Source organism: Humulus lupulus, chromosome 8 (genome assembly GCF_963169125.1).
Source record: "Humulus lupulus chromosome 8, drHumLupu1.1, whole genome shotgun sequence".
Classification (NCBI taxonomy): Eukaryota; Viridiplantae; Streptophyta; class Magnoliopsida; order Rosales; family Cannabaceae; genus Humulus; species Humulus lupulus.
In genome coordinates, this window is record NC_084800.1 from 108,562,578 (window position 1) to 108,576,623 (window position 14,046).

The following is a 14,046-nucleotide window of genomic DNA, read 5'->3' on the forward strand; positions in this document are numbered from 1 at the left end:
ATTGTCATAGGTAGAAAATATGGATAACAAAAATGATGAAACCTAAACTAAAAGAAATAAAGTTGTATTTTCTTAATTTCAATTTTCAATTTTTTTAGGTTTTTAATTTCTATCATTTTTGTTTCGTTAGTTTTCATTATCCACGTGAGCATCTCTTGGTGAGCTGGACACGGTTTGAAATGGCCACATTGAAGGGTTTGGGTACACAACGGAAGGAATCGACGTGAAGAGTAAATTTGAAAAGAAAGAAAAGATTGGGAGGATTCACCGACGACAAAATAGAGATTAGGGGTTAAGTGTATAAGAAGCTAAACATGAGGGGATTTTACCTCTAATTACTCTATTAAATTCATAACAAATTACCAAATCTTAAAACATCTACATATTTGGAAACTTTGCTACTAAAATTTGGTATAAAGATGCTAACTAATAATGGCCTATAACAGCTCTCGAACATGATTGGAGCTGAGAAAAGATACATGTTACCTTTGATTTTAAACAGAGAAAAACCATTATACCAACCAAAACAAGTAGTATTCTATATATGAAGAGTGCAACAAAAGATATGAGAAGAACTACAGCAATAAACACCAAGTAGATTATTATGCTGATTATGAGCATGCCTGATCTTAACTTTTGTCTAATACAAAAGAAAGAGAGAGCAGTTACTCAGTGATGTGCTGGGGCGGGATGAGGTGGGGGCGGGATTTTGGGCGCACACTGATAGCACTTGGCAAATAGTCCGAATGTGTCAACTTGCTTGATGAAGTTAGTCATGCTAGCCCACCCGCCAAATCCAAATCCAACTACAAAAACCCAAACAACTACAAATGCGTTCACCATGTACACTGCAGTCCAGCTTGGTAGGAAAAAGGGCAGCTTCTCAGCAGCATTCTGTCGAACATGTAGAAAACAATATTAATTGGTAAAATATTCTGAGTCCTTTCTATTTTATATAAAAAATTTAATTTTAAATTAGGTCGTTGCCTGCATATGCATCATCATAATCTATTTCATTATTTTTCAATGCTGAATAAAGATATTAAATATATGCATATTTATATATTAAAGATATCAACTCTGAGATCAAGCTTGGTCCCAGCTAGATAGTTCTTAAGATATGGCTTATTACCAGACAAGTTGAAATGTTTGGATATCAGACACAGAAATGACAAGGAAGTCCACCAATCTCATTGCGGTGTGGACTGTTAAAACCGTTGTGTTTAAGAGGCTATACAAGATTGGTTTGATCCAAAACAAAAAAGTCATGTTGGACTAACTAGACAAAGCCATTTGGGCAATGTCAAAAGGAATAATAAATATATATGAATTATATAGGCTAGAAATGAAGATAAGAATAAGAAAGTGGGGAAGAATGAATGGATTATTTACCTGTCGGGCAGAAGCAGATCTGAAAGTGAGCATATGAGCTAAAGAAGGGATGATGTAGACTGTGAAGCTGACTAAAAGAGCCCCAACAGCTGAGTTAATGGGCCCAAAGAAAGGGAATATAATGGCCAAGAACCATATTGGTATCACCACTGGTAATCTAGCAAGTGCCCTTAAGCATATACTTTTTGTGTCATGCATGCCTATAACTTTCTCCCACACAAAGTACAATGGTGTACAAGCAAACCCAAATGTAATGAACTGCCAGTGCCAATAATTCAACATGAAAACCCATCAGCACACGTGTATATACAATAATACCATAATAATAATATTGATCAAGGGTTGTAACCATGGACCTGGTGGATGAGCATTAAAATGACCCCAGCATCACGCCAAGCATTTCGGGGAAGGAGTGAAAATGCATTGGAATGAGTGAGGAGTTGATCACCAAAGGCCCAATACACAGCAGAAGCAGATGGAATTGTTAAGGTGAATACATAAAGAGTAGCTAGCAAATAAATGTATTTAAACTTCTGAGGCTTCCACATAGCATGCATGATTTCCCTGAAAATAAAAACATATTACCATTATTAGAAGTTTCATTTCATCACTCTTTAACTCACCAAGTACTTTTATCAAATGTATTTAGTCACTTTGGAAGATGTTTGAGGAGGTGAGAAAGAATATCATTGAAAAACAAAGGTAGTCAATTTCTCCAATTATATTAAATAAACCACCACTAAGCTCTAAGGACCCAACTTATAGTGGAAGAGATACCAAACTTGATAAGAAAAGATGAATAATAATAATAATAATAATAAATAAATAAAAAAAAGGCGTGAGTAACATGAGTAGCAATCAGCAGGGGATAAAGTATTGACTAAATTAGAGAAGCTCATATGTGCGACAGTAGGAGTCGAAGTAATCTTTACGCATTTCCCTACCAATTTCATGCCTGTTGGGTTCCCATAAAGTCATGTCAAGAATAAGATAGAGACCCATCACTATATAGATTCCAATAATTAGATAAACTGGTAAAGAAGGCACGAAACCATCTATTGTTTGTGAAGAGTGGATTGGATGTCCCACTTTAATAACCAGAGACTAGAGATGCATTAATTCATATAAAACTATGCATACGTACCCTTTTATTTAGTAGGAAAGCAAAAAGTAGTCGCATCTTTAATTTTGGTCAATTAGAATGTGTATTGTTTAGATAAACATTAAAAAAATCTATTGAGAAAAAGGAACAAGAATATCACGCTGGCAAATTATTCATTCTTATTTGGAGAGCATTGAGCATGAATGATATCCGAAAAGTTAATTAAATAATATGCTTTTTTTTTTACTTTTTATCAAGAAAAAAGAATTTCAGAAACGACAAACCCCAACACTAAACTTCATCATTTATCACCACCACAAACTCACCATGTTCATATGCAAATAATCATATTGAACTTGAATAGTAATTCTCTTACTACACTGTTGATGTGATTTAATATATGTATATATATTCGTATTTAATCTAAGAGTTTTTGGTCAATTATTTTTCATATATATGTTCTAAGATGATCCGTACAACACATCCAAGTCTATGGAAAAGTTTCTGACTAGTGAATATCACATTCTAACATATTATTTTTTATTAATTTTTTTTCACTTTGACTTGTAGCGGACAATCAAAAAGCTAAATAGAAACAAAGCTTACACTTAAAAAAATTATTCACCTTTACAAAACATTTAAGGCAAAAAATTAAACAAAATTTTCCAAACCAGTCAAATATCAATATATAAAGCAATATTAGGATAAGCGTCACACACTACACACAAACAGATCATCCAGTCATATCATCAAATTTTCATGTTCTAATCACCGTGGTAACTCAAGCATTTTTTATAAACGTAATATATATATATATTAACTTCAAAACGGTAAAGAGCATGAAATTAATGCTTCTTCTTTTTTAATAATTTTTTTCAAATTAATGATTTGATTTTCTTTTAAAAACCCATTAGCCAAAAGCTGCAGACCGAAGCCAAAACTCAGAAGCCATTTTTTAAAAAATTTAAATATATATATATATAAAAAAAAAAAACCATTTCTTTTCTTTTTCGCTATATGGTGACTTTTTAATGAGTAAAAACAATAAAATATATATATATAAAGCCAAAATTGATTATAAACTCACACAGTGACGGCGTGTCCGCCGAAAGTGTACAGTATATTGGTGGCGCCTGTGAAATACAAAACCAATTGAGTAGGGCCAGAGTGTTTAACACCTTCCACCTGCCAAAATTTTATTTCATAGTAATAAATAAAAATCAATGTCACTTAGAATATGATGAAAAACCAGGAGCCGTTGATTAAGATTACCTGGCCATGAACAAGAGCCGCAATGGCCATATACCAAGCTGTGTAAGTGGTCATTCCAAGACCAAGAAAGGACCAAATCCGGTAGTTGTGGAACGAGGGAATGAAAACTGTGGTGGCACAGCAAGCTCCGAATATGTACGTCCATGTCCTCTTGTCCAAATTGTCATTTATGTAATATATATTACTGAAAATCAAAAACAAAAAATCAAACCCATTTCCCTTTAATGCATGAAAAATCGAAATTCGAGTAATAAAATGTTAAAAAAAAATAAAGTGGGAGAGAGAGACCTTGCACACGCTATAAGCTGGATAACGGATCCAAAGAGGAGGAAAGTACAGTTGAAAGCCAATCCAGCTGCTTTCCAGTATGGACCCAGTAAACCATCCAAGACTTCAAACCACTGCCAAACAGTTTTTTTTTTCATCATAGGAAAACTCGAAGTTTAGCTTAGTCTTTTTTTTTTTGGATATTCTTATGAAACTGTTTTTTTTTTTTTCGTTTTTATATGTATATTATAATATATGGTTGGAATGCTAACCTGGATTACATGGTTTTTGAAGCTGACATTCTCTTTCTCTTTTCGGCTTCGGTACTCGACATAGAGAATACTGATTAAATAAGCAGTCCAGCTCCCAAGAATGCCGTAAAAAATTTGTAGAATTATGCCCGAAACCAGGCCCAGCTGTGAAAATGAGTAAGGCAGTGTCAAAAGAACCTGAGCAACCTGTATTACAAAAAAACCAAACACAAATCTCAGAAAATAGACACCAAAATGTAAATTCTGTAGATTTTCAATACTGGGTCTTTTTTTTGTTGAAGATTTGTGGGAGTATACCTGGTTGGAAGCACAGCTGAACCAAGCATCATAAACAGAGCCACCATGCCAGAGAAAGGTCTTGAAGCTAAAACCAGACTCATCTTTTTCTCTCTCTTCATCCTGTCTATCACCTGGCTCAACCTGGTCTAACGTTGAAACCATGGCTTCTTCGGCTTGTTTCTGAGGTAACATTATTGTTTCTCCAAACAAAATAGATCTGAAAACACTTGAAAGAAGAAGTTGAAATATAGGCAAAACACAAAACCAAGTATGGAAACCCAAAAAGAAGGAAATAAATAAATGAAATAAATAGTATAGCCAAAATAAGGATTTTGATTACCTTTTGTAGTGAAAGGTTTATGGTAAAAATATATTGAAAAAAAAAAAGCAATGAAGAAACTTTGGACAAATGTAAGAGCCTCCGGAAATCAGCTGGCTTTCCTTAACTCCACTTGAGAGAAGAAAAAAAAGAAGGAATGAAAGGAAAAAATGAGTGCCGTAAATCGTTTTCAAGAGGAGTTTGTCCTTGTGACATAAATTGTGGGAGTTACAATTTTGCAAAAAAAGAATACTATTAAACAAAAAGATAAGGCTTATAATTCCAAGACTGGCACTGGTACTGTCTTAATGGCAATAAGTTTCGGTTATATACGAAGGAATTGGCAGAAATTGGTAGTCTCAAAGACGATACCAAGTGAAACCCAGTAAGTAAAAAAGGTGACTTTGCTCACTTTTGGTGGTTTCAACACTCTCCAGAGATGGAGAGAGAGAGAGAGCTCTGACAAAAAGGAACAGCTGAATTAAAAGAGGGAGAGAATAAGGGACTACAGAAATAGACTAAAACAGAGGAGTGGAGGCTTTTGCAGTGTAATTAAGAAAGTGAGCTCTCTTTATATTCTCGTAAATACACCAAATGAAAGTAGTTTTTTTTTTTCTTTCTTTCTTTCTTTTTTTTTTTTTTCATTTTCTAATTCTCAAAATCAATTCAACTGGTGATTGATGAGTATACAAGATCGTATTTTTGTGTATTGTTGAATGTACTCACATATTTTGTATGCGGGACACACTAATATGTCAGGTTATTATTTATGCTCACTAATTTTGAACGGTTAAAAAATTAGTGGTATTTGGACATTATTTCAAACTAAGTATGCTCTGAATTTTTAGACTTTGATACAATATAAAAATGTATAATGAGATGTAATTTAAACTAGATAATATATGCAAAATAAGTATAAACAAAGAGGTGAAATGTCTAAATAATATAAGTTTTATCCCAAAATCAATTAATAATGAGTGAAATAATAATATTATTATTATTATTATATATTGTTGAACGTGCGAAAATCAAGTCATATTATTATATATTGGTGAAAGTCCTCAGACACACCTTGAATGCGGTACTGACTAATACTCTAGCTAGCTTTTATATCAGTGCTCTTTCTTTCTCTCGCACGAAGAAAATAAATACACCCCATTTTAAAAATGGATAAGTGTGCAAACATGTTCAAATCTCAGTTAAATAAAGTTTTTTTAAAAATATATATATTTTAAATATCGACTCCCAACTAATTTCAAGTAATTGTTACTCGTGTCAAATTATTCTACATAACTATCTGTCATGCTGGTAAAACGATGTCAGTTTTGGGCTCTCTCTCTCTCTTTCTAAATCCAACAATTATGTGTCCAAGCTATAATAATGGATAACCAATATTCCAACAAGGAAACTACAATGCCCAACGCTCAAGCACTTGTTTTGTTGTTTGGCTTGGCTCATACCATACTTACTAGTGCTTTGGATGGTACTTGGCGACATGTTGATATTGTTTTGGATTTGCCTGCAATGGTGGGGATTGCGATGGACTCCTCTACTCACATTTCAAATATATGTGTGGAATTCAATTTTGAAGTCATACTTTATTAGATTTGTGGAGATTATTATTAAAAAATATTGCTGAATGATTTGTGGAGATTGATTGTGCGACGAGTACGAACGTATCTAAAAAATTGAAGATGAACAATTATGAATCAAATTCTTACAATCCTTTTGTTTGGTTCAACTTAAACTTGTGTCTCTTATCAAATAATAATAATAATAATAATAATAATAATAATAATAATAAATTGCTACTTATATCACAAAAATGAATTTTGATCGGTAAATGTTTGTTTGGTTGGTTTGGTGGAATAATATCAACAATTGGAGCCAAAAAGTTTATAGCAATTTCAAATAGAGGTTAAGAGTAGTGGCATGATATGAGGTCAAATGTCCAAATCTTAATTGAAGCTAACAAGTTTTAAAAGTAATGGTAAAATTTAGTAGGTAGAATGTAGCTTTCTTAAATATTATATTGAACCTAATTTTATAAAAGTAAATAGTGGAGAGTTGGTACAATTTTTCATTTATTGTTATCATCTTTACCAATATTGATTGTATCATACAATTTCAGAGCATATCTGTATAAGTCATTAGAATTATATGTTTAATAAAATATATATTTTTACATATCAATAAACATTTTAAAGTTTCAGACTTTGTTTTTACAAAATATATATATTAGCAATTTTATCTAGGAAATTCTAGAATCATCATTCATTATTAATAGCCACTTAGTTAGCCTCCAGTCGAGTGGTTCAATGTGGGAGGGGGACGGATTCAAATCCCTATTGTATTAAATTAAAAAAAAAAAACCATTCATTATTAATATTTAGGTATATTTTTAAGATTTTTATCGAAAATACTTAATTTTGCTAAAAAAAATTACAATTTTACGGTCAATTTTTTTTTTTCAATTTTACGGTTTTAAGGAAATTTTTACATTTTTATGGTTTTGTCTTTTTTTTTCCTTCATTTTTTGTGTTGTTTTCAAGTTGTTTTTAAGAAATTTTTTTGTTGATGTTTAGTTATTTTGATATATATTGATTTTTTTTTTTGTATTTTTTTAAAAATTTATTTTGAGTTCAAGCAGATTGAGGGCCTCAGGGCATCCCTTACCCTCAAGTCGAAGTTAACTTCTTAATAGGTGTTAGGTGTCACTCAACAAACTGATAGTTGAGTCTAGGAATGAAGGGCATGTTGATGGTTTGCCAAAGAAATGTCTCTCATGCATGATGTCTCGCTTAGCGTGCCTCATGCAATCCCAATTTTGTCACTTCGTCAAAAAGGCAACACCTTCCTTCCTATGAGTCTCGTCGGCAAGGTGCTAGCTTCTTTTTTCCTTCCTATACAAGATAGCTTCCACTCTACAACCCAAGCAATGACTAAGACTTTCAAAAAGAAGCCTCACTTAATCCAAGGGCTAGGGGCACTATCGTTTTCTTAAAAAGGATTCATTTCCTCTTTGTTCATTCTAAGCCTATGCTTGATAATTAAACTTTCTTTCTCTCTAAGAGATCTTCCAACTCGAAGACATTCCCTATAAATGCTCTCTCCATTCTTACCTTGAGACCATAACCCCTCGCCTCCAACATTTTACTAAGGGATAAGTGACTGCTAATCCTCTGGCTTGTACTATACTCGAGGAGTGAGTCCAACATTCAAGTATAATAACAACTAGTGCTTAGAGCTCCACCTAGGGGTGTTCACAAAATACACAATCCAAACCAATCTACACGATCCAATCCAATCTCCAAAATGCGGATATCTGCACTTATGTGAATTGGGTTGAAAATCTAAAATCTGCACTTGAGCGAATTGGATGCACTTCAACTTGTAAAAGTAACCGATCCAATCTAATTTGCATCTATTTATATGTGTAATGTCCTAAATTACCGAGTAAGGCTTAGAGCCTTTATTAGGGGGCCAGGATGGAATTTTATAGAAATTACATGTTTATGTGTTTTATATGCGTGTAATTATGTGATTATGTGAGTTATATTATAATATGACTTGATATGCATGTTTATGTGTATTAATTAAGCATGTGGACTTGTTTCTTATTAGAAGGAAATTTTTTGTAATTTGGCATGTTATGGGTATATTTGTCATATATGTGTGGGACCACATTATTATGTAGATATATTTGGGTTACTCGGCACGAGGCGATCTAGGCAGCAAGCTAGTGGGAAAGTCACAACGGAATCAATACTTGACTCGGGGTGAGTCAAGGGGTATTATGAGTATTTAGTACATTACCGAGATATTGGGTAATGGGAATGATTATTTGATGATATATTAGGAGTTAGTGAGATTAGGAGAAAATTATGAGAATTTTGACTATTTGGTCATCGGGTCGTTTTCGGGACCCCAAGCCCTGGGTCTTACTTAAGGTTACTTAAGCTTGAAGTAACCTGACAGAAATAGATATATGTTCAAAACAATCTCTCTCTCTCTCTCTCTCTCTCTCTCTCTCTCTCTCTCTCTCTCTCTCTCTCTCTCTCTCTCTCTCTCTCTCATGTTATCCCTTTTTACCGTTCATTGTATTTTCGAAGGAAACTCGAGTTTTAGGGCTCGGATTCAAGCAAGGATCGAGTCCTAACGATTCTAGGAAAGATTAGAAGCTTATTAGTCGGAGGATTTAGCAAGGAACGCCATAATCAAAGGTAATTTAATCTTTGAATTTCCAAGTTTCCGTTTCCTAAAGTTTCTTAAGTTTTGAATTTGGATTCTATGTTTTGAGGAGTTTTTGAATGATTTGAAGCTTGGGTTTTGAGGATTTTATACCATTCAGATGATTGGGAACTTTGTTTTTGAGATTTGGATATGTTTGGAGAGGTTTTTGGAAAGATTTAAAATGAGAAAAACAGAGGTTTTTGGCTGGGTTTTAGGTCGGGTCGCGGCCCTGTTCTTGGGCGCTGCGACCCAAGCTTAACGAGGAAGAGGACCTAACTGATGGGCACCTAGGGTCGTGGCGCTTGATAAGCGTGCCGCGGCGCAAGGCACAGGCAGAAAGAGGCAGAGGCCTCTATTTTGGGTGGGTCGCGGATCAAAAGTTGGGGGCCGCGGGGCTTAAGGGATTTTTGGCCTTGGAGAGGTTTTGAGTGCGGAAACTCAAACCTAAGGGCTCGAGATCAATCATACTACCCGGTTTAGTAGGATTTGACGTCCCAGAGGCTAGGACTCAATCCAGAAGCCGTTATTTACTCATTATTAACGGGATTCTATAATTGGTTGTGACTAGGTTATCGCTAGGGGCTCAGGATCATGCTCGAGGGTCGTTCTTATTGTTTATTACACTTGGTCTTGAGGTAAGAAAAATGCACCGATTACGTGATGTACATGATTAGAGCTTGGCCTGAATGTTGAATAAAGTTTTGATTGACTAGGTGACTGCTAAGCGCTAAAGGATTGATCGTTCTCAAAGGGTCATTCTATTATTATTTTACACTCGAACCAGAGGTAAGAAAACTGCACCCAGTATGTGACATGCATGGTTATTGATGAGGCATGTGGAGTGCTCTATATGTGGACATTGATTGCATTGTAAATGCTTAGCAATCTTGCTTATCTATGAATGGTACTGAGTTATTAGGCAGAAATGACAATGGTGCCAGTATTGACTCTAAAGCTATGACTTATTAGTCAAGTTCGGCAGTGGTACTGAGCACTGGTCGTATGGAATTGACTTCGCAACATCCCAGACCGAATTTGGTGGGACATTGATTACATTGTAAATGCTTAGAAATCTTGCCTATCTGTGAATGGTACCGACTTATTAGTCAGAAACAACAATGGTTTTAGTATTGATTGTAAAGCTATGACTTATTAGTCAAGTTCGGCAGTGGTACTGAGCACTGGTCATATGGAATTGACTTATGAGTCAAGAACAGTATTAGCGTATTTAACGCAAGCCGGAAAGATTAGATCTAATCGACATAAGCATTATCAACATAAGCTTGAAATGCTTGACCGACCTTAAGTTCGATGAAAGTAAAAGTGCTTGTCTAGTCTAAAGGCTAGTTACTTAGAGCCAGAGCCAAAAGGCTAATGTGACCGACACGTCACATGGCTTGGGAGCTGTAACGACCCAAATTTTCTAATCGGGCTTAGGGCCTTGATTAGTGTGCCTGGAGGGCAATAAATGATTTAATATTCTAATACGTGGATTTATGTGAATATATGATTATGATGCATGTTTAGTTGAGTTAAATGTGCATGAGGACCCCGTCTGGATATTAGGGGTATAAATGTGATAAATGTTATTGTTGACCCTGATTTTGGCCAACTGACACGGAGTCAAATATACTTGAGGTGGACAAATGCGTTGAAATGAATGTGATGACAAAAACAATAAAGCATGCAAGAGTTTATAGTGGTACGACCCCAGAATCTGGTAACAACCTACGTCCACTTGAACTGTTATTGATATATATTTTAAAAGAGTGATCAAAGAACTAGGGTTCAATGAGTTTCACCAACCTGTGAAGAACAAAACAATATATCAATATATGATAACTCTAATCTCAGATAATTCGAAAGCCAAAAGTCCCTTCCTTGAGCTACCACCTCTATTTATAGGCTCAAGGGGGATTACATTAATTTGTTACAGATATTCTTTCATAAATAATCGGATACTCAGGAAATCATGGGAGTCAATCTCGGGATTGACTAAGATCTTTATAAAATTATCGTGAGACACGCAGAACCTGCGACCATACTGGTCGCAGGTAAACTTCAACTGCTTTTTGCTTGTAATGTCTTTACTGGTCGATACCCTAGCAGAATTCCGCCAGGTGTCAGCCACGTGTCCAGAAATCAATTGCCATGTCATCCATGCCTGTTCTTTGGATAACATTTGCCCCCCAAGTTTATTTATTACGAGCAATAAATAAACTTTTGAGGAGACGACCCTTCGGTTACCCCACCATACATGTCAGAACACTTCGTGTGATCTTGGAAAAAGCAACCTACCCTTGTCTAATCACGGCTTTTCGCTTCCCAAGTAACCTTTCGACGGCTATCACCCTTCCCCATGCTTCAAAAAAGGGGAAGCTGATGATTACTTCCTTTTAATGCTTATGGACAAAAATATATATATAGCCTCTTCAAAGTCTCCTTTTTCTTTTTACGCAAGCCATCACTCTTTCAAGAAACCCTAACACCAGAACCCCTGTCTTCCTCTGGAGACCGTCCTTCGGCGTTTCAAGATTCAGTCCGTGAGCTTTTTTACGCCCGAAAAATTTCTCAAATCTCCACGATCTTCATCCTGGTAAGTTTCTGGACTCTTATGCTTTATATTTTTGCCGTGCATGCTTCTGTAGACCGACTATTGGGTTCATTGACTTCTAGGTTGAGATGCATGTCAGTAGGGGGTTTAATAGGTGATACTGTATTGAATGATATTTCCCTGTTACTAAGGAGTTACGAGTTAGTTTGATAGTTAAGATCATGACTCTAGGACGTAAAACCGAAGTAAAAATTCGATTTTTATGCTAGCTGAAAAACCAGGTTTTTCCCGCCCTAAAAGGAGTTGAAAAAGCTTTTTCAAAAAACTTTTTGCTTTCACTTTTGATCTGTTTCTCAAACTGTTCGTGCGAAATTTTTTAGTTTTTTGTTAGAATGTTGTTGTATAAAAGCTTAACTTTTATACTCGACTAGCGTTATTCTAAAAAACTTTCAAAATTCTCCATCCTCACCTCTCCATTCTTTTGTTTGCAGACTTTAATGCCAGATTTGTGGGGAGGTGAGCGGCCCATCGACGACGATCTTCTTGCCCAGCTACTCGAAGGTGAAGAACAACCGATCAACCGAGTTCATGAGATTCCATTTTCCAGAGTTTCTTCTAGACCTTATCCATCGCCTCCTCAAATGGCCCGCTCTAAATCTCTAGGCAAGAAAAGACCTGACTCTGAAAACAATCCAAATTCTCTTGCCCAGCTTGATTCACAGGCTAGGATTCCCTCGACCAGTGGTCGAGAAAATGCTGCCCCAAACCCTCGTATCCAAGTCAGGGCCCGCCCTCGGCATCAAAACCTTCCTGATGTCGAGTGGTATCTCTCCCCCACCAGCCAAGTGACTCCTCGGATGCTTGCCAATTATCGCAGGAAGTATCCTCGTACAGGAGTCAATCTCACAATCCCAGCTGCTGACCAAAGAGCTAACCTTCCTGGGGGTGCCTATAGCGCTTGGTCCAGATATCACATAGAGGTTGGGGCTATCCTCCCTCTACATCCTTTCTATCAGGGGGTGGCCAACTATTTCGGTGTCACCCCCTGTTGACTGCGTTTTTAGCCAACGACGTGAGAACGTCAATAACAAAAGCCTTCAAGAGAATGTAAACGACAACAGACAGTTTTAATAAAGAAAATAAAGAACACACAAGAGATTTTATAGTGGTTCATCCTCGATTGTCGGTAATAGCCTAATCCACTTAGAGTTGTGATTTATGGATCCGTACTCAAGATCAGATGGACTGAGCCAACTGAGTTTCTTCAGTACAGATTGCAAAAATACAAGAGTCCTCTCAAATTTCAACACTTTCTCTCTCTAGAATACTCAGACCCAATTTTCTCTCTCTAGAAAGAAGAAGTGGAAGAAGCCCCTCTCTCATCCCATAAGCCCCCTATTTATAGGCTTAGGATCTCAACTGATATCCCCTTTAGATAGGGATATTTTATTATTCATCTTATATTTATATTACAAGAAATGTTTAAAATACAAATGATTCCTCAACTTAAGTGAGGAGTGAGAGATTCCCGGGTGTTTAGACCAATTCTTGCCAAAGTCGTTCCGGGGATTTTGACGTAGTCTCACATGCATGTTGATTACTCCTTCAAGCTTTCCGTGGACCAAAGGTGGTATATGCATGGCTCTCCTCGGACCAAAGGTCATGCAAGCTTGGCTCTCCTCGGACCAAGGTGGTCCGAGCCAACTCCCTTGGCACCTCACCTCGAGCAACTTTGAGGCAACCTCCTCCATGACATGTCCGATCGGACATGATTGCCTTCTCCTCGGACCAAGGTGGTCCAAGGCATCCTTCTCTCTTGTTTCTCACCTCGGACAAGTCCGAGCATACCTCCTCCATTCAAGGTCCTTTCGGACCTTGTGGCCTTCTCCTCGGACCCAGGTCATCCGAGCCAAGCACCTCTTGCCTCTCACCTCAGACAAGTTCGAGGCACTCTCCTCTAACATCTCTCAACTATGTCCGATCAGACATTGTGTATGCTCTCCTTGTCAAAATCTAAGTCCCAATCCTTGGTTTGCATGGAACTCCTCTAACATGGCACTCTCCTCTAGCATGCCATGTTTCTCCTCGGACCAAATCCTTGGGGTCTCTTAGGACCACTCTCTTGGGGTCTCTTAGGACCACTCTCTTGAGTCCTCCTAGGATGCATTCTCCTTAGCCTCCTAGGATGCACTCTTCTTAGCTCTCCTAGGATGCATTCTCCCTAGCTCTCCTAGGATGCATTCTCCTTATCCTCCTAGGATGCACTCTCCTTAGCCTTCCTAGGATGCATTCTCCTTAGCCTCCTAGGATGCACTCTCCTTAGCTCTCCTAGGATGTATTCTCCTTAGCCTCCTAG

General features: G+C 36.6%; 1 protein-coding gene across 1 annotated transcript; it reads right to left on the minus strand.

The window, feature by feature from the left end:
• Positions 1-323: 323 nt before the first annotated feature.
• On the minus strand, positions 324-5,451 carry LOC133798295 (auxin transporter-like protein 2). The gene is made up of 9 exons (XM_062236536.1): positions 4,925-5,451; positions 4,603-4,801; positions 4,306-4,491; positions 4,055-4,167; positions 3,767-3,950; positions 3,582-3,679; positions 1,749-1,956; positions 1,393-1,650; positions 324-894 (listed from the first exon to the last, which is right to left on the minus strand). Exons 2-9 carry the CDS (start codon positions 4,774-4,776, stop codon positions 670-672), a joined length of 1,446 nt encoding a protein of 481 aa, XP_062092520.1. The 5' UTR covers positions 4,777-4,801; positions 4,925-5,451; the 3' UTR covers positions 324-669.
• Between the last annotated feature and the right edge of the window lie 8,595 nt (positions 5,452-14,046).

Excerpts from the sequence above, each read along its gene's own strand:
- LOC133798295 (XM_062236536.1), bottom strand. The coding sequence starts at position 4,776 with ATGTTACCTCAGAAACAAGCCGAAGAAGCCATGGTTTCAACGTTAGAC. Across the intron at positions 4,492-4,602 it reads TCAGCTGTGCTTCCAACCAG|GTTGCTCAGGTTCTTTTGAC; the intron begins GTATACTCCCAC and ends TTTGTAATACAG. Across the intron at positions 895-1,392 it reads GATCTGCTTCTGCCCGACAG|AATGCTGCTGAGAAGCTGCC; the intron begins GTAAATAATCCA and ends CATGTTCGACAG.